General features: G+C 42.5%; 1 protein-coding gene across 2 annotated transcripts in view; it reads right to left on the reverse strand.

Moving 5' to 3' along the window:
* The window catches only part of NAA25 (N-alpha-acetyltransferase 25, NatB auxiliary subunit), a 116,421-nt gene that overhangs the window by 94,901 nt on the left and 1,323 nt on the right, over positions 1–20,197 (reverse strand). Inside the window, exon 1 of one of the 2 annotated variants that reach the window (XM_089676942.1) lies at positions 14,189–14,316. The exons of the other annotated variant lie outside the window; for it this stretch is intronic. Coding sequence (XP_089533068.1) covers positions 14,189–14,240 — 52 coding nt within the window. The 5' untranslated portion in view covers positions 14,241–14,316. Of the gene's footprint in view, positions 1–14,188; positions 14,317–20,197 lie in introns of those variants that run through there. 2 annotated transcript variants of the gene reach the window in all.

Here is a 20,197-nt window from a genome sequence, read left to right on the forward strand (position 1 = left end):
ATACCACCAAAATAAAGCTTTATCTGTCTCAAAGAAATGGTAAAAAATTCATTTGGGTACAGTGTTGCATGACCGCGCAATTGTCATTCAAAGTGAGATAGCGCTGAAAATTGCCCTGGTCAGGAAGGGGGTAAAAGTGTCCGGTCTGGAAGTGGTTAAAAATCTCCATGGGTGATGCTTTAAAAATTTCTACAGGTTAGCAATGTAAAGTTACAGAGGAGGTCTAGTGCAAGAATTATTGCTCTTGTTCTGATGGAAATAATTAGTGACAGGTCCTCTTTATAGAGAGATATGAGGTCAATAAGACTCCACATCTCTCCTCTATGCTATGTAAAGCATTGGATCAAAAAAACAAAAAGCCCGGAACCAGAAGTTACATCACTCCGGTCTTCCAACGGCATAGAGATGTGTGGCGGCCATCTTTCCTTCTCTCATCTCTATGCCCAACGCCGGGATCGATGGTTTCTCAGGTAAGACTGAACTACCGAGCACCGGCCAGCGGGTGGGAGATGGTGGACGGGCAGAGGCCAGGGGAGGACGGCTTTGGAGGGCATGGTTTTTTCAGCACCTGTATCGGTGCTTTTTTTAATTTCGGCCAATAGCTGAAAAAGGTGTTTTCAGCTAAAACGTTTCAGCAACCGGAATTTCGGTGCATCCCTAATTCTAAGTGTGGGCATCTGGCAGTAACAGCTTGTGGCTTCACAGCTGGATGCCCATTGCTCATTAGCACTGCGCATTGTGAATGGTCCCATAGTCTTCTGAGACCTGTCGTGTCCCAAATGACTACAGGGAGGACAACTCTGCTTCCGATACCTGCTGCCAACGTCTAGGCTGTCAAAATCAGGTACCTGATTTCCAAAAGGTGCCAATTCTTTACAGGGAAGAGGGGACCAGTACTTAAAGAGGAACTTCCCTTTTTGGGTGGAGTTCTGCTTTAATAATGAAGGCAGGGTGGATTTGATTTAAATCAAACTGATTTATATCACAATTTAAATCACTAGTCAGTAAGGCTTGATTTAAATCATAGTTTTCTACATAGACTAATTCTTGCTGGTATAACTTTAATATGCAAGTAGATGAAGATTTTTAGAATAACAACTTTTCATATTCGTTTTTTTATCCCCAGTTTAATAGGTTAATCATTCATATTTGGACAACTTTTCTGTTGTACTTAGGAAGGAGAAAAATAATCATTCCCTTAATAATAACAATTTAAATAGATTTATTCAACTGAAACAATAACATTACAGCATATGTTATGTGCTTAAACAAACATCCATGTTTGTTAACTAATTTGGCTAAACAAAATATATACCGTATTTGCCGGCGTATAAGACGAATTTTCAACCCGTGAAAATCTTTTGAAAAGTCGGGGGTCGTCTTATACGCCGGTATACGGCGAGCCAGTGTCAGGGCGGCACTTTTTCGAGGGGCGGCGCCACCCCCCCTCCTCCTCCAACGGACACCAAGTACAGGGGTGGGCAGAGGGGCTGCTGTTCCTTACCTGGCTCCGGTCCCACGACGATCCGGTCCAGGAAGCGCGGCTGCTCCTTCTTTCAGTTCGGCGGCTCGATGGTCCCGCCGCCCGCTCGGCTCCGCCTCCTCACCGGTGATTGGGCGCCAGCACTGGTGAGGCACACAGGCGACCAATCACTGGCAAGGAGGCGGAGCCGAACGGGACCGCGAAAATCAAGCGGCCGAACTGAAAGAAGGAGCAGCCGCTCCTCTCCCCCACTGACACCAACGATGGGGCACTGTTCCTCCCCCTCACTGACACCAACGATGGGGCACTGTTCCTCCCCCTCACTGACACCAACGATGGGGCACTGTTCCTCCCCCTCACTGACACCAACGATGGGGCACTGTTCCTCCCCCTCACTGACACCAACGATGGGGCACTGTTCCTCCCCCTCACTGACACCAACGATGGGGCACTGTTCCTCCCCCTCACTGACACCAACGATGGGGCACTGTTCCTCCCCCTCACTGACACCAACGATGGGGCACTGTTCCTCCCCCTCACTGACACCAACGATGGGGCACTGTTCCTCCCCCTCACTGACACCAACGATGGGGCACTGTTCCTCCCCCTCACTGACACCAACGATGGGGCACTGTTCCTCCCCCTCACTGACACCAACGATGGGGCACTGTTCCTCCCCCTCACTGACACCAACGATGGGGCACTGTTCCTCCCCCTCACTGACACCAACGATGGGGCACTATTCCTCCCCCTCACTGACACCAACGATGGGGCACTGTTCCTCCCCCTCACTGACACCAACGATGGGGCACTGTTCCTCCCCCTCACTGACACCAACGATGGGGCACTATTCCTCCCCCTCACTGACACCAACGATGGTGTCAGTGAGGGGGAGGAATAGTGCCCCATCGTTGGTGTCAGTGGGGGGAGGAATAGTGCCCCATCGTTGGTGTCAGTGAGGGGAGGAATAGTGCCCCATCGTTGGTGTCAGTGAGGGGGAGGAATAGTGCCCCAACGATGGGGCACTATTCCTCCCCTCACTGACACCAACGATGGGGCACTATTCCTCCCCCCACTGACACCAATGATGGGGCACTATTCCTCCCCCCACTGACACCAATGATGGGGCACTATTCCTCCCCCCACTGACACCAATGATGGGGCACTATTCCTCCCCCCACTGACACCAATGATGGGGCACTTTTCTCCCCCCACTGACACCAATGATGGGGCACTTTTCTCCCCCCACTGACACCAATGATGGGGCACTATTCCTCCCACTGACACTAATGATGGGACACTATTCCTCACACACTGACACTAATGATGGGGCACCATCATTGGTGTCAGTGGGAGGAATAGTGCCCCATCATTGGTATCAGTGGGAGGAATAGCGCCCCATCATTGGTATCAGTGGGAGGAATAGTGCCTCATCATTGGTATCAGTGGGAGGAATAGTGCTCCATCATTGGTGTCAGTGGGGAGAATAGTGCCCCATCATTGGTATCAGTGGGAGGAATAGTGCCTCATCATTGGTATCAGTGGGAGGAATAGTGCCTCATCATTGGTATCAGTGGGAGGAATAGTGCCCCATCATTGGTATCAGTGGGAGGAATAGTGCCCCATCATTGGTGTCAGTGGATGAAATAGTGCCCCATCATTAGTGTCAGTGGGAGGAGTAGTGCCTCATCATTGGTATAAGTGGGAGGAATCATGCCCCATCATTGGTGTCAGTGGGAGGAATAGCACCCCATCATTGGAATACCATACTGAAATAGCATACCATATTGAAATCAAATCTGATGTTTTTTCATTTTTATTTGGTGTGCGTTGGAAGAGGGGTAGTCTTATACGGTGAGTATAGCTCAAACCCTATATTTTAACAGGAAAAGTAGGGGGTTGTCTTATACGCCCAGTCGTCTTATACGCCGGCAAATACGGTATATTTTAAGAAACTTAGACTGTCAGCCCCTTCCTCCTCACACTTAGTTTCACTTTCTTGTTGTGCAGATCTATTCCACTCCAAACAATCAGAAAAATATTGTTTCTATTCTATTCACTGAACTTCTTGAAACTTAGCACTGAAGGGGTTGATTCTGTATTCATAGGTTTGTAGAAGTTAGGATTAAGGTCTTTTTCTTAACTCTGTTCATGTTATAACATTTTTGCTGTGAAGAAGAGGCATGTGATCTCCGCTGAGTCAAATTCAGTTTTGAGAACTGAAAAAGTAAACCAATCATCTGTGATAATATCTGTAGGCAGAGAAACTGCCCAATAATCTTACAAAAACCTCTGGAAGAGCATGCCATTGTGAATGGATTAATGGCATTTATTTACCAAAAAAATTAAACATATACAGCCTTATTCTACATAATTAAAAAACTAATCTTTATTTCATGATGGAATAACCTTTGGATGGTAATATATTTTCCTCAAAAAGCATTTTATTTAAAAAAAAAATCCGATTTAAATAAAAAAAAAAAAAATCAGATTTTTAAAACTTTTTTTTAAAAAATCATTGATTTTTATCCACCCTAAATGAAGGTGAGCAAAGATAGACTGTAGGGATCTCCCCAAACCCTGGAGTTGAAGAACGGCTCATAAAAGGTGACTTTTTTGCTGCACTTTTGATGTACATCAGGTATTTGTTTATTGAGGCGTGTCAAGTTGCTAATACGTCTAATTTATTAAATGTTCCCAATAACTATGGAAACAGATCATGACGTAGATTATGGTCAGCTATAACTATATGTTATGGGGGGGAAAAAAAAAAAAGCAGGCATATACAGACAAGGAAAAATTGAAACAAAGCGTCATTCTTCCTGAAAAGTGCTGAAATAAAAGCAATGTTATGCCCTATACCGTATATCTGCATGCCTTCGATAGGTCATGACATAAATCAAAATGTAAAAAGAGGAATTCTTGCTTATTCTACAAAGATATTCTAAAACGGCATGGTCAGATTTGTTGGTACCCCTATAAAAGATTATAAATAAATGGACTGAAGGATGTTAGGCTGAAGGGGGCTGGCAGGGCCAACCACTAAGCAAACTGTGGCTAGTTGATTAAAGTGGAAATAAACCTCCTTACTTGTACCTACAGATAAGCCTAAAATAAGGCTTACCTGTAGGTACAGTAAATATCTCCTAAAATGTGCACCATTTAGGAGATACAGAAATACCTTGGTTTACGAATTTAATTTGTTCTCCAGAACTTTTCATATAGCGAAAAATTTGTGAACCGAAGCGCTGTTTCCCTTAGGAATGCATTGAAAGCCAATTAATCCATTCCTGAGGTCAGAAAAAAGTAAATGCTACTAAAATACCGCATGAGTTATTTTATCAAGTCATGCGGTATTTTAGTAGTGACAACCATGTGTTAATGTTTCAGCGGGGTTCCCCACTGACAGCTGAATGTAAAAACTGCCAGCAAATAAAAAAATTAAAAAATGTTGTGGAGTCCCCCCTCCCATCCATACCAAGCCCTTCGAGTCTGGTATGGATTTTGAGGGGAACTCCCATGCCAAAATTATAAAAAAAAAAAGGTCGGAAGGGGGGGGGGGGGGGGGGGACGACAAGCAAGCGCACCCCCCCCCCCCTGAACCTCCCCAAAGCACCTTATCCCCATGTTGATGGGGGCAAGGGCCACTTCCCCACAACCATGGCCGGTGGTTGTGGGGGTCTGCAGGCCCCCAGATCCCGCTCCCCCATGTGAATGAGTATGGGGTACATGGTACCCCTACTCATTCACAGAAAAACAAAAAAAAGTGTAGTGTGAAAAAAGACAGGACATGGTCTTTGACAAGTCCTTTATTAAAAGAAAAAACTAAAAGAATGTCCCCCAAAGTAGATCCAATCCATCACGATGCCTGCCGTCGCCGACCCGAAAAAAGAATTAAAAAAAGAAAAACAAAAAAAAGGCTCCGTTTCCAATGATGGCTTCCAACCTTTTGCCAGCTCAAGTGTTTGACATTTCTTAAATATGTAAGGGGCGGGGCCAGAAGAGGCATTATTTTCAATGGATTTTCATTAGTAAACCGAAAATTATGTTAACCGAGGCGTTTGTAAACCGAGGTATCACTGTGTTTACATGTGAAGCAGCTGGTGATGTCACCAGCATATGTGCAGTGCGTTCTCAATGGACGGGGTGCCATCCATTGGGATAGCCATGCTGTGGCCGTGAAATCATTGTGGCTTGGCCAGTCAAACAGCCAAAGCCTGCAAACTCAGAAGGAAGACCGGGTGAAGATGGAAGCCTTGTCAGCGCACTGTTGGAGGGCTTCGTTCTAAGGTAAGTCTATCAGTATGCGATGCATACTAGCACATTATGCTATTATTTGCAGGGGATATTTCTTGCAATTTTTATTTTTTTCTAAAGAACACAGCAAAATTCATACAAAAAAAAAAAAAAAAAAGTATTAGATGTGGTGGCTGCATTTGTTTTCTTCTCTCCGTTTTCACCTGTGATCTGGTCAATAACATACCTCCTGTAGAGTGCCCCCACACTGGATGAAGGTGCACAGAAGCACCTCTGGACAGCAGTATTGTTAATCTGGAGGGAGGGGAGTGTTAGATGTACTAGAAGATTTAGATACACTAACAAACTGAAGAACAACTCTCAGTGTTTGACTTCTGGTTGCGGTGTAAACCTCTGCACTTGAATGGGTCACGTTTGGTGACAGTAGTACTACCTGGTGAAAGCAACGGAGGTATAACACCCACAGCATGTATACAAGCTGGAATTGCTGCATGCCATTTTTTTTTTTTGTTTAGGTGGGCAGTAAAACCATGTTTTTACTGCACATGTCAAAAGAGGCCTTCAAAACTTTGCACACCTTTTGTTTGGATGCACCTGGAAATCATTAATCTCATTTAAAAGATAATTTTAGTAACATGTTACATCCATACATGTTACATATACCCCCCCCCCCCCCCCCAGATCCCCATTATGACAGTGAAGGGGGGTTATTTTCCCCGCACTCACTCTAACAATTTAAAACAGCACAGCGCATGGGATACAGAGATGCTCTGTGCAGCCGTGTGCAGGCAGCCTGTTCAATTTAATGGCAGGTGTGCGGCTGCACGGATCTCCATGCGCTTCCCAACTGTAAATCCATGTGAAACCGATGAGAAGGCAGTCTGAGTTCTGATCCAGATGTATAGTTAGGAATGTGCTTGGAGATCTCTACAGCTACTCACCACCTGTCATCGATATGAACAGGCTGCTTGCATGAACCTACATAGGGCTCCAATCAGGGTGGATAAAAATCAATGATTTTTAAAAAAAAAAAAAAAAAAAAAAAAATCTGATTTTTTTAAATCGGATTTTTTTAAATAAAATGCTTTTTGAGGAAAATATATTACCATCCAAAGGTTATTCCATCATGAAATAAAGATTAGTTTTTTAATTATGTAGAATAAGGCTGTATATGTTTAATTTTTTGGTAAATAAATGCCATTAATCCATTCACAATGTCATGCTCTTCCAGAGGTTTTTGTAAGATTATTGGGCAGTTTCTCTGCCTACAAGATATTATCACAGATGATTGGTTTACTTTTTCAGTTCTCAAAACTGAATTTGACTCAGCGGAGATCACATGCCTCTTCTTCACAGCAAAAATGTTATAACATGAACAGAGTTAAGAAAAAGACCTTAATCCTAACTTCTACAAACCTATGAATTCAGAATCAACTCCTTCAGTGCTATGTTTCAAGAAGTTCAGTGAATAGAATAGAAACAATATTTTTCTGATTGTTTGGAGTGGAATAGATCTGCACAAGAAGAAAGTGAAACTAAGTGTGAGGAGGAAGGGGCTGACAGTCTAAGTTTCTTAAAATATATATATTTTGTTTAGCCAAATTAGTTAACAAACATGGATGTTTGTTTAAGCAAATAACATATGCTGGAATGTTATTGTTTCAGTTGAATAAATCTATTAAATTATTATTAAGGTAATGATTATTTTTCTCCTTCCTAAGTACAACAGAAAAGTTGTCCAAATATGAATGATTAACCTATTAAACTGGGGATAAAAAAACTAATATGAAAAGTTGTTATTCTAAAAATCTTCATCTACTTGCATATTAAAGTTATACCAGCAAGAATTAGTCTTTATGTAGAAACTATGATTTAAATCAGTTTGATTTAAATCAAATCCACCCTGGCTCCAATTACATCCATTCAGTACCAATGCACAGATCACAATGCAGACAGACTACTTTCTGGTCAGTACATCAGTCCAGCACAAATGTACAGTCAGGAAGCACCTGGAGATTTGTGCAGCCAGCCACCCACCTTGTTTCAACAGGCTGTCTGCATGGAACACCTATGCATTCCACGTGTGTGAAGACAGGTCTAACCAGCCTCCAATGGAGACTATGAGTGTCCAATTTAACATAGATTATGTAAGCACTGCTGTCACCATTGGAAAGTACAACAGCAAAAATATGCAACCATTGCTTAAGTGCAGACATGCAGACAGGTAGCATCTGCATAAGATCAGCAATGCAGAGAAACAATGAAGTATGCAAGAAAAAAAAAAACTATTATAAAAAATATGCCAATTGTTTGTAATATACATCGTCTTAGCAAAAGAATTGTTATTCAGTAAGGGTTTGCATTTACTTTAAAGCAACTACAGGAGGATCAAAATTCAGCCAGCTCTGCATGAACCATCTATAATCAGGCTGGTGGTACTGAAATCAATTTACCGATCAACTTCAGTACAACCAGCTGTTGGGTTATTTCACATTTGATCGCTGCCAGCAGTGATCATCATATTCTGAGAGCTTGAAACCTGCCACTGTCAATAGCACAGTGGCTATGTGTGATAGTTGACTGTGTTGATGGGGGAATCGAGCAATTTTCTTTCCTTCCACCTGTGGTCGAAGAAAAAAAAAAAATCACATAAATGTATGGCCTGCCTTAGGATGACTAGTTAAGAATTTTGTGCCAAACACACATCATCTTAAAGTGCTTCTAAAGTATCACGTTTCTTACTTTGCACATTATGGGCAGCACAGTGGCTTAACTTCCGCCTGGCAGTACTAGGGTCGTTGGTTCGAATCTCAGCCACTGCACCACCTGCCTGGAGTTTGCATGTTCTCCCTGTGCGGGTTTCCTCTGGGTACTCCAGTCTCCTCCCACACTCCAAAGACATGCTGGTAGGTTAATTGAATGCTGTCTAAATTGGCCCTAGTATGTGTAAGTATGAATGTGAGTTAGGGACCTTAGATGTACACCCTTTGAGAGTTAGGGACTGATGTGCATGTACAATATGAGTGTATGTAAGGCACTGCCTAAATTGACGGCGCTATACAAGTACCTGTAATAAATAAATAAATTCTATGCATGAAGGTAAAAAACCTGTGTGCAGCTGTCCCCTTAGCTCCCCCAATACTTACCTGTGCCCCATCACAATCCAGCGATGTGCATGAGAGCCTCGGCTCTCTGGGGACTCTCCCTCCTCATTGGCTCCCACTGTTGTCAATCACTGCCAGTGAGCCAACGAGGAGAGAGAGGATGGAGTCAAGCTGCGGCTGTGTGTGAATGGATACGCAGAGCAGCAGCACGGGAGCAAGCCTACTTGGGTAACCTCATAGCAAGCTGCATGCTCTGGGGGCAATAGGCAGAAGGGAAGAACCAGGACCACCGGTGGGGGACCCAAGAAGAGAAGGGCAGGCAAGTATGACATATTTTTTTTTTTTTAAATTGCCTTTAATAATACTTTAAAGTGGCCATAGATGGGTAGAATTTTGAATGAAAATTCTTAGAAAAGAATGTTTCAAGAAAGTTAGTTTATTTTTCTAATCATTAGGGGGTCAAATCAACCTTCATCTTCGACCACGGTGACAAGAAAATTTGAAGGAGCAGGGTGGAAAATATTTCTCAAACAACTTCTTAACAGTGTATGTGGTTTTTCTTTGGTAATGTCCATTCATCCCAAAATCAAATTTTAAAAGCAAATTAAGCCTGGGTTCACATATATGCGGTGCGGTACATAGCATGTGATTCACAGTCCGGTTCTTACTGTATTCCTGTGCAATTCACATGCGATTTGAGTGCGGAGCAATTGGAGCCATACATTTTGTATGGCTCTAATCCAGTGTTTCTCAATTCCAGTCCTCATGGACCCCCAACAGGTCATGTTTTCAGGATTTCCCTCAGATGAAACAGCTGTGGTAATTACTAAGGCAGTGAAACTGATCAAATCACCTGTGCAAAATAATGGAAATCCTGAAAACATGACGTGTTGGGGGTCCATGAGGACTGGAATTGAGAAACACTGCTCTAATCACACCATACCCAAAAGGTGCAGGACCCTTTTATTGGTCCGCACTAGAATCAGATCACATGGGTATTCACACCTATGCGATCCGATTCCGTACATCGCACCATGTTTTGCGGACCGATTTCGGGATGTTGTTAGCATATACATCCGCATCGGTTCGCATGAACGGGGTGTGATTCTAATGTGGTGCAGAATTCACACAGAAGACGCTGCGAATTCCAGACCACATCAGTGTGAACCCAGGCTAAATCTTTCAAATGACATTAAAAGAAGTACAGGGTTTGTTTTTCTCCCCCAGTTATACTTACCTAGGTGGCTCTAAGTGTGAGAACTCAGCGATCACATGACTACTGATTGCCGAGCACTCACAGCCGCTCTGCTCCCCCGCACTTGCTGGAGCGCTGGGCTATGGATGGGGAGGGAGTGGCTGGCTCCTGCTCTCAGCACCACACTGAGAGGCTCAGCCAGGGGCCTCTCCAGACTCTGGGGTGGATCCCGACTGTAAAGTCGAAATTTTTCCCCAGCCTTGAAGCTCTGAGTGATATCAGCAGACCTTAGTCCGCAGTCAGCTGAAAACGGGCCAGAGGAGTGCAGAACGAACTGAACTCCTGTGATCCACAGAAGAATTACAGACAAATGAGCTTTGGCTATACTCCTTTAAAATGAGACTTTACGTACATAATTTCTCAAAACTTTTTCTAATAATTTTTATTGAAACTCCAACCTTCTATGGGCAGCTTTAGCAGGAATGAACTCAGAGAAGGTCATCAACAGTAAAATGAAATGAGAATGCTGATGTCACCTCCACCGCCAATAAAGAAATATACAAAACTAGCCATGTCTGCCACCTGTTGTCACAAAGTGAGGACAGCAGCATTTTCTCAATATAGAACACCCAGTAGGCCAGAGTTGCATTCCATCCACAAACTTTTATGATGCAAATGCCCTCAATGTAAAAAACTAAGAACAAATCCATCAAATGCCAGCAACTCAAAACTGTAAAAATAAAAAAAAAAAATAAAAAAAAAACACTATGAATATGTGTAATGAACAATTTGTGCTTAAAAAGGACCAAGGTTTCATTCAAAAGTTTGGAAAAGAGTTCAGTGCAACACTACCATACACTACCATTACTGAAAATGTTTCAGTAATCACAAACTTATTCCTAACTGCAAAATGAATCGGCATCACAATAAATACATTAAAGCGGAGTTCCAGTCATTTTTGTGTCTATTAAAAGTCGGCAGCTACAAACTGTAGCTGATGACTTTCAATAAACACGCACACCTGTGCCAGGGTCCAGCAATGTGCTCACCCGCATCGTCCCTTCTCTCGCGACGCCGGCATCTCAACTGTGGGCACCAGACTGTGACAACTTGTGGCTTCACAGCCGGGTGCTCAATGCAAAATGTGATCCAGCAGTCTTCTAGGACCTGTGAAGTGTCCCAGAAGATAGTGGGAGGAAGGAGGGGGAGGGCGAACTTCCTCCCACATGGCAAACTGAGCCGGAAATGGGAGCGGGTACCTGTCCAAACCAAGTATCCGCCCCCCCCCCTCAAAAAAAGAGCCAAATATGGCGTGGGAGCAAACAAGCGGAGCTTCCACTTTTGGGTGGAACTCCGCCTTAAAATGGAACTGCCCTGCTTCTGAACACCATAAACCAAAAATGCTATTTCATTGTTAACATTCAAAGCAAACTCCCCATCCACCCAGGTCTCCATGCTTTATTTTGCAGAGAAATCATGTTAAAAATCACCTCCTGGAATTTAATGGCAGTGGCCATATTGAGTAAGGCAGATGATTCATGTAGAATTTACTTCCTGGAATCCATCTGCCCTTAGCTCAAGCAATGGCTGAGCTGAGAACCATCCCTTCCCTCCTGAAGACTCCTGGGATGTATGACATCATTTGCCTAGGCATGGAAACCAGAAGTAACTGAAGAAATGTTAAAAAAAAAAAAGCTTAAAAAACAAGTAAATATGATACACTTTCCTATCTATTTACCAATGCTAGAAGCATAAGGATTAAAAATAGTCAATGTTGAATGAGAGAGTGAAATTCCACTATAAAGTATCTAGACCACATAAGCAATAGTGGTACATCAGTAGATGCCTACAGACACGAGATGACCACTTCATGATCCAGCTCTGGGTAACTCAGGAAACAAATATACAGACACGTAAAGGGCAACTTTTCTCGTTAGGTTTGGGGTTCCAGCCAATCAATATCATCTTAAATCACAATAAGCCATTGCTGAGTATGCGCTACTACTCCACACCCACTTCCCTCCTCCATAAATGTACACATTCAGTGTTCTCTGCCATGTACACCTATGGAGAACACTGCAGAGCCAGCTCCCCTCCATTGTGGACATCAGCAAGACTCACCCTACTCCTATGTGACCCCAGAGCCACCACAGGGCATTCTGGAAGGAGATCAGAGACTCCTGTTCACCGATCACCTCTAGGCTGAATGGACCCAGAAACCCTCAGCAGCTCTGGATTCAGATCTGTCAACTCCCAGCAAATGCACCCAAAAAAAAGCAGATCAGGGACTTTATTCCTGTACTGCACCGGCTGGAGGCAGAGGAGGCATGAGAGCTCCAAGGGCTTGTTTACACTGGCATCATCCTCTGTAGAATAATCAGCAACGTATTGCATTTCGGAAGGCGTTACGTCGCCTCCTGACTGTCTGTTTTAGCCCTGAAATGCGGTGGACGGACACTTTTTGGCACAATACAATGCAAGGTATCATGGTTGCGGCATGTGTCAACTCCCGTCCGCTGCCTTAGCAGCCCAAGAGAAGGCGGTAAAACAATTTATGAAAAACCTTCTGCGCCTCTATAGGTATAGATTGAAAAAAGCTGCAAACACCTAGACACCACTAGTGCAAGGAAACAAAATAAAATGGTGTTGCGCTAATATCAATTGTACTTAGGACACAATTCGAAGAGTGCAGAGACAGAAAAAATAACCCCAAAACAGAGGTGATAAGTATAAAGGTCTGAGTCTAGCTCTGGATTCAGGCCTTTATACTTATCACCTCTGTTTTGGGGTTATTTTTTCTGTCTCCCCACTCTTCGAACTATTGTGTCCTTAGTATTAATATTAGCGCAACACCATTTTATTTGTTTTGGTAAAACAATTTAGCTGCGTTTTTACTATTCCCAAACCACAACTGTAAATGAGGCCTTACTGTACTATCAGGGTTGAATTAGACTAATAATTTGAAGTAATGCAGAACCATTCACACATGGGACACACCTCACTGGTACATAGCAAATATCCAAAAACCATTTTCCCCAGTTCAGTTTTAAGAGAACACACACACACACACATTAAACACATGTAAATACAGACACTTCTATGGTGCAACACGTTAACCACTTCCAGTCTGGACACTTTTACCCCCTTCCTGTCCAGGCCAATTTCAGCTTTCAGCGCTATCACACTTCGAATGACAATTGCGCGGTCATGCAACACTGTACCCATATGAATTTTTTAGCATTTTTTTGAGACAGATAAAGCTTTATTTTGGTGGTATTTATTCACCACTGGGATTTTTATTTTTTTTGCTATGTAAATTAAAATGTCCAAAATTTTTTTAAAAAAGTGTTTTTCTTATAAAATTTTGCAAATAAATAATATTTCATCATAAATCTTGGCCAAAATTGATGCTGTTATATTTTTAGCAAAAAAAAAAAAAAAAATAACCCAAATTAGTTTAACCAAAAATTATAATTTTTAAACATTTTATTTTTAGTTTTTTTTATATACTGTAATACTTGTGGAGGGTGATGGTTTTTTTTTTTTTTTTTTACACTGATTGCTTTTATACCCATAAAGGATGTAAAATCAATCATTTCTCCTCTCTGGCTGCATTCTTTCAGCCATTGAGAACTACTGAGTGAGCTATGATTGGTCACAGCTTGTCACATGGTACAAGGCTGTTGTGAATAGCCTTGTACCATGTGACCTCTGTGATCATTCACAGATTTCACACTTAGTAAGCAATGATGTGACATCTTGCTTACTACTCTGCATGTGAACACTGATTGGCCAATCACTATTACTAAGGGATTGTTCATACCAGATGCTTGAGCTGCGAAGTCTAAGGCTGGCCATACATTATACAATTTTCTTCAGATTTTTGCTTTAGATTTAGCAAAAAATATATAATATGAGGTCAAACTTAAACAACACTTACAATTGTATCCAAATAGACAGGCCCTTGCACTAAATTATTTATTAATTTTAGGTACTTATATAGCGACGTCAATTTACTCAGTACTTTACATATATATTGTACATTCACATCAGTCCATAACCTTCAAGGAGTGTACAATCTAAGGTCCCTAACTCACATTCATACATACACATACTAGGACCAATTTAGACAGGATCCAATAAACCTACCAGCATGACTTTGGAGTGTGGGAGGAAACCCACGCAGGCACAGGGAGAACATGCAAACTCCAGGCAGGTGGTGCAGTGGTTGGGATTTGAACCAACGACGCTAGTACTGCCAGGCGGAAGTGCTAACCATTGCCACTGTGCTGCCCATAGTTGAAGATAAATCTAAAGGAAATTGAACAGAAAATTGTATAGTGTATGGCCAGCCTAAGATACACAGAAGAGGAATGCAGATGTGTGAATGAGCCCCATAGAAAATCACAGTAATCCCCCTGTTGTGCTTCAGCCAGTGCATGGAACTCGCAGGTGTAAATGGGCATTGAATATTGGGTATTCCTAATAACTGGTGTTTTATAAGCACACCCGATTATAAATATAAAATAAATATATCCAAAATTTAAACTCAACATAGCCTCACCTTACATTAAGAGGTCCTATTCTGAGGAAGACATAAGGGGGTTGATTTACTAAAACTGTAGACTGCAAAATCTGGTGCAGCTGTGCATGGTAGCCAATCAGCTTCTAACTTCAGCTTGTTCAATTAACCTTTGGCAATAAAACCTGGAAGCTGATTGGTTTCTATGTGGAGCTGCACCAGATTTTGCACTCTCCAGTTTTAGTAAATCAACCCCAAGGGGTCTACAACACTCTTTAGAATTCCATTATGACTCTCCATGACAAATGTCAGCCCTTGCCCCAAATTCATGCACCTGCTGAAACCACTCCGTTCTCAGTACAGCCAAGCTCCCTCCTTCTGCTGCACCCACACAGATAGCACAGAGGCTGAGGATTTTTGTAGCTTAGTGGGTGGAGCCTTATGGGGATTTAGAGAGACTAGTTCCCCATCAGGTCCACTTCCCTTCCACAGCCAATAAGCAGTCACTGCCTGCTGTCTATCACAAGGAGACTGTGGACCTGACTAGGAACCTCAGCTTCCCCATCAGGCTCTGCCCACTGTCAGCATTACTGGTTTCTAGGAGCCTGTTGGCTATAAAGCTGACAGAGTCCTTGGCAATCAGTGTCAAGAGGAGTAGGGGTAACAGCTGCAAACAGTATATAGCACAGGTGTCAAACTGGTGGCCCTCCAGCTGTTGCCAAACTACAAGTCCCATGAGGCATTGCAAGACTGACAGTTACAAGCATGACTCCCAAAGGTAGAGGCATGATGGACTTGTAGTTTTGCAACAGCTGGAGGGCCGCCAGTTTGACACTCCTGGTATATAGAGACAGGCACTCTGCCTGTCTCTGTAGACAAAAGACAAACCTAAGAGTTGGTCTGGAAGAATACGTTAACCTTTAAGAAAAAATTCATAAATGCATGATTTTGCACGTAAAAAAAAAAAGTGCATTATCTTTTTTTCCCCCCAGGAGCTTGCAGCGCATTGTACCTGCAATCAGTGAATCATGGGTGCAATGTCAGGCTCCTGCAGATATGACTTTCTGCTCTTATATCTTTATGGGCTTTCTGATGGAAAGCTGTGTCTTGTGAATAGACTATAAGTGTGCTACATTACATCCTAAATACAGGTGTGACATGTTGCAAAAGGTTAACTTATTCTTTAACAGCTTCCCCTCCGCCCTACAGCAGAAGTACTGCTATAGGGCAGCAGGGCTAAGAAATCACTAAATATATATATATATATATATATATATATATATATATATATATATATATATATATATATATATATATATATATATATATACATACATACATACACACACACACACACACACACACACATATACACACGTGATTTGCATTTCCACCATTAGCGGCTACAGATGTCAATCATCGGGTCCCGACCGAAGATTCCCCTCCAGCACCCGGCGATCGCTGAGTAACACTGACAGGGAAGAGACCAGTATAAACACAGGTCTCTCTCCTGCCAGCAAGAACATGCTGCTGTGTATTTCTCTGCACAGCAGATAAATACACAGCAGCATGTTTCCCTAGTAAAACACACAGAGCACATAATGTAAAACACAAACACACAGTTAAACTTTTGATCGCTGCAGATATTAACTCCTTCCTGCCCATTGTACTTTGTACAGGATCAGTGCTTTTTTATTAGCACTGATCACTGTATTAGTGTCATTGGGATGTCAGTGGCAGTTAGTTCTCACCCTGTGTCAGAATGCCCGCCGCAGTCGTAACTCACTGATCGGCACCATTACTAGTATGAAAAAAATTCCAGTATATATACTGCCATTTGTAGACGCTATTACTTTCACGTAAACAAATTTACACGTATTGGGATTTTTTTTTTATCAAAGACATGTAGCAGAATACATTTTGGCCTGAATTTATGACGAAATTTGATTTTAATTTTTTTAGTGGACATGTTTTATAGCAAAAAGTAAAACATTCGTTTTTTTTTTCCAACATTGTCAGTCTTTTTCATAGCGCAAAACAAACGCACAGTTGAGAAAAAAAAAGGACATAAATTTCATTTGGGGGCAGCATTGCATGACCGCGCACTTGCCAAAGTAACGCAGCGCTGTATCGCAAAAAATGGCCTAGTCAGAAAGGGGGGGTAAATCCTCTGGAGGGTAAGAGGTTAAAAGAGTAGTAAAATCAAGTTAAAAAGAATAGCTGGACCCCCTGAAGGTTAATGACATTGGGGGTCAATTCACTAAGGCTGCATTCACACTTGAGCATTTTGTAACTTGAAGCTCCAAAAACACTCAAACTTAAAAAATCAATTGCTCTGTACGAAGCCTGTTCTAGCAATCAGGTATGAACAGGCACCATAGAGAAAAATTGATTTTATTTTAAGTTTGAGCATTTTTTGGAGCTCCAAGCTTCAAGCTACACAACACTCAAGTGTGAATGCAGCCTTAGATCCCATTTACACTTGGGCATTTTAAATCATGGGCAGAATTGTCACAATTCTGCCTACAATTTCATAATGCTTTGCTAAGAAAACCAAATCGCACAACAGCATGTTCAGATGCCATTAATTTGTCATGCCATGACATGACATGTAAAAATGCGGTGCGATTCTGCCATGATTGTTGCACAAAGCATACTGCCTAAAGGAAGCTCCTGAACTTCTCATGGGTGACACTTCATGCGACAATCACAGCAGAACCGCACCACATTAAGTTCCATTGAACTTACACGTTATGGTGTGATTTATTAATTTAGCAAAGCATTTTGAAATCGCAGGCAGACTCACAAAAATTAAGCCAGCAATTCAAAACGTCCAAGTGTGAATAGGGCCTAACAGATAAATACCTCAAATTTTTGAGTTAAAATAACTAATGCGGTATTCATCTAAAAAGTAGTAAATTTACTAAAAATAACGTGTTATTTACCAAATGCGTTAAATATTTTTGTTTTGTGATATTTATCACTTAACTTTAGTCTAGGTTCACACCAATGCATTTTCCGTTGTGTTTTTTTAGAAACGCACAGAAGTCCACTTAACATGCTTTTCTATGGAACAGGTTCACATCTCCCAGTTTTCTCCCGGTGCATTTTTTGGAAAGGGTCAGGGACTTTTTTAAATGCAAAACGTTGCGTTTTTGGTCCTATAGACTTCAATGGAGACACTGCAGAAAAGCATGTAGTACGTTTTTAATGCATTTTAATCTACACAGCAACAAGTTGGGGGGGGGCGGGGGGAACAAAAATGCAAACTGCATCAAAACGCGTGTGCAGAAACTCAAAATGCACTGCAGAAACAAATCAAACGCAAACTGCATAGGTGTGAACCTAGCCTTAGGCCATACCACAGCTTCGCACCTATGCGGTTTGATCCCTTTCTGCAGTGCTTTTTGCGTTTTTGACGCATTTTTGATGATTTGCGTTTTTTTCCCCCCCAACTTGTTACTGGGCAGATTAAAACGCATCAAGAACACATCAAAATTGCATCAAAAACGCACTACATGCTTTTCTGCAGCGTCTGCATTGAAGTCTATAAAACCAGAAACGCAACGTTTTGCGTTTAAAAAAAGTTTAAAACCGGGTGAGAACGCAGAGATGTGAACCTGTCCCATAGGGAAAAAATGGGAAATGGACTGCTGTTTGTTCCTGCACAACGCAAAGGAAAACGCATAGATGTGAACCCATACTGTTATTTTTGGCTTTTTTTCACAATTTTTTCTTTAAATGCTAACACTGCACCAGAGGAAGATACTGTAGTTCTGTAAATAAATGCACACATAAATATTAGGAAACTGAAATCATTCTAGTGTGCTTTCATTCACAGAACAATCTCCCACTGGTGAAATGTTACAATTTATTTTCATTCCTGAGCTCAGGGCAGAACATTTCCACACCGATTCATTGTATACTTTTCATTTATTGGCCAGTACAGAGTTCCTCTCATTGTTATTTTGCACACTGCTAAAATAGCAACGGCCAGGTGATAACTAATGAATGTGTGTGTTCTTTAGCCCCGATTCACACCAATGCGACTTAAAAGTCTCATCCTATATCTGTTAAAGGTCCGATTCTAATCGGTGCAGCAACTTTAAAAAGGTTCATGCCCTATTTTTGTGACTTCATTGCGACCTGCATTGACATCTATTAATGAAGACGCACTGAGTTGCAGCAAGCCGCAATGAAATCGCAAAGCATAGCTGGACTTTAAAGCTGCATTGATGTGAATTGGGGCTCAGTGAATTGAAGATTTATGTAATGTGTTTGCAGTCTTTACCTTACTTTCAAAATGTTACTTTGATGGATTGACTCATATGGTATTTCTGAATAAGGAGTAACATGGCCTTTATATCACATGCGGAATCCTTTAGTGAACTGACACCATAGTGTGCTAGTATGAACTGCATGTTATGACAAACTTAACCATTACCCTAGGATCACATATGTACGGGTGGTGCCGCTGCGGATCCGCACAAAAATCAGTGCAGCCGCACCACCCGCACAGAGAAATGTAGACCTGCGGACGGGTGCCATTAATTCTAATGGCACACCGGCCGCACTGGAAATGGCAACCGTACTGGGAACCGAAGCTCCCGTGTGGGCTGCGTTTTCCGAAGAAATGCAGGGACTTCTTCCGTGTGTCCCCCGGGGCACGGGAGTCTATTCAAATGATTGGGCTTTTGAGCACGCGCAACACGTGGCCTGCAGGAACGCAGAGATGTGAACCTAGCCTTTAATGGAGTCCTCCAATGTTGTGCTGTCACTGCTGCAGATGCATCCATCTTCACCTGGTCTTTTGTCCAGGTTTGCACTGGCAGTTTGATCATCTGGGCTGCGATGACATCACTCCCGCGTGTGCGCACAGGAGTCACGATTGTGACACAGCACTCTGAATCAAGGGCACAAATGCAGAGAGCACTGCGCATGTGCCATCACTGGCTGCAGCAGCTGATGAATATCTCCTAAACGGGGATATGGCAGCACAGTGGCTAAATGGTTAGCACTTCCGCCTGGCAGTACTAGGGTCGTTGGTTCGAATCCCAGCCACGGCACTACCTGCCTGACATTTGCATGTTCTCCCTGTGCCTGCGTAGGTTTCCTCCCACACTCCAAAAGACATACTGGTAAGTTAATTGGATCCTGTCTAAATGGCCCTTGTATGTGTATGTATGAATGTGAGTTAGGGACCTTAGATTGTACACCCCTTGAGGGTTAGAGACTGATGTGAATGTGCAATATATATATATGTAAAGCGCTGTGTAAATTGACGGCATTAGAGAACTACCTGAAATGAATAAACGGTGCAAGTGATGAGATATTCAGGCTGGGTTCACACTGATGCGGTCCAGGATTTGCAGCGTTTTCTGTGCGAATTCCGCACCGCATCAGAATCACACCCCGTTCATGCGAACCGCTGCGGGTGTGTATGTTAACAACACCCCAAAATCGGTCTGCAAAACATGATCTGATGTGCAGAATCGTACCAAAAAAAGGGTCCTGCACCTTTCTGGCGTGGGTGTAGTACAATTTGGGCTATACAAAATGTATGGCTCCATCGCACTGCACACAATTCGCATGTGATCTGCACAGGAATGCGGTGCGAATCACAATCGATCTACCGC

This window comes from Staurois parvus, unplaced genomic scaffold (genome assembly GCF_062004578.1).
Source record: "Staurois parvus isolate SC_StPar_1 unplaced genomic scaffold, SC_StPar_1.0 ptg000014l, whole genome shotgun sequence".
In the NCBI taxonomy this organism is placed as follows: domain Eukaryota; kingdom Metazoa; phylum Chordata; class Amphibia; order Anura; family Ranidae; genus Staurois; species Staurois parvus.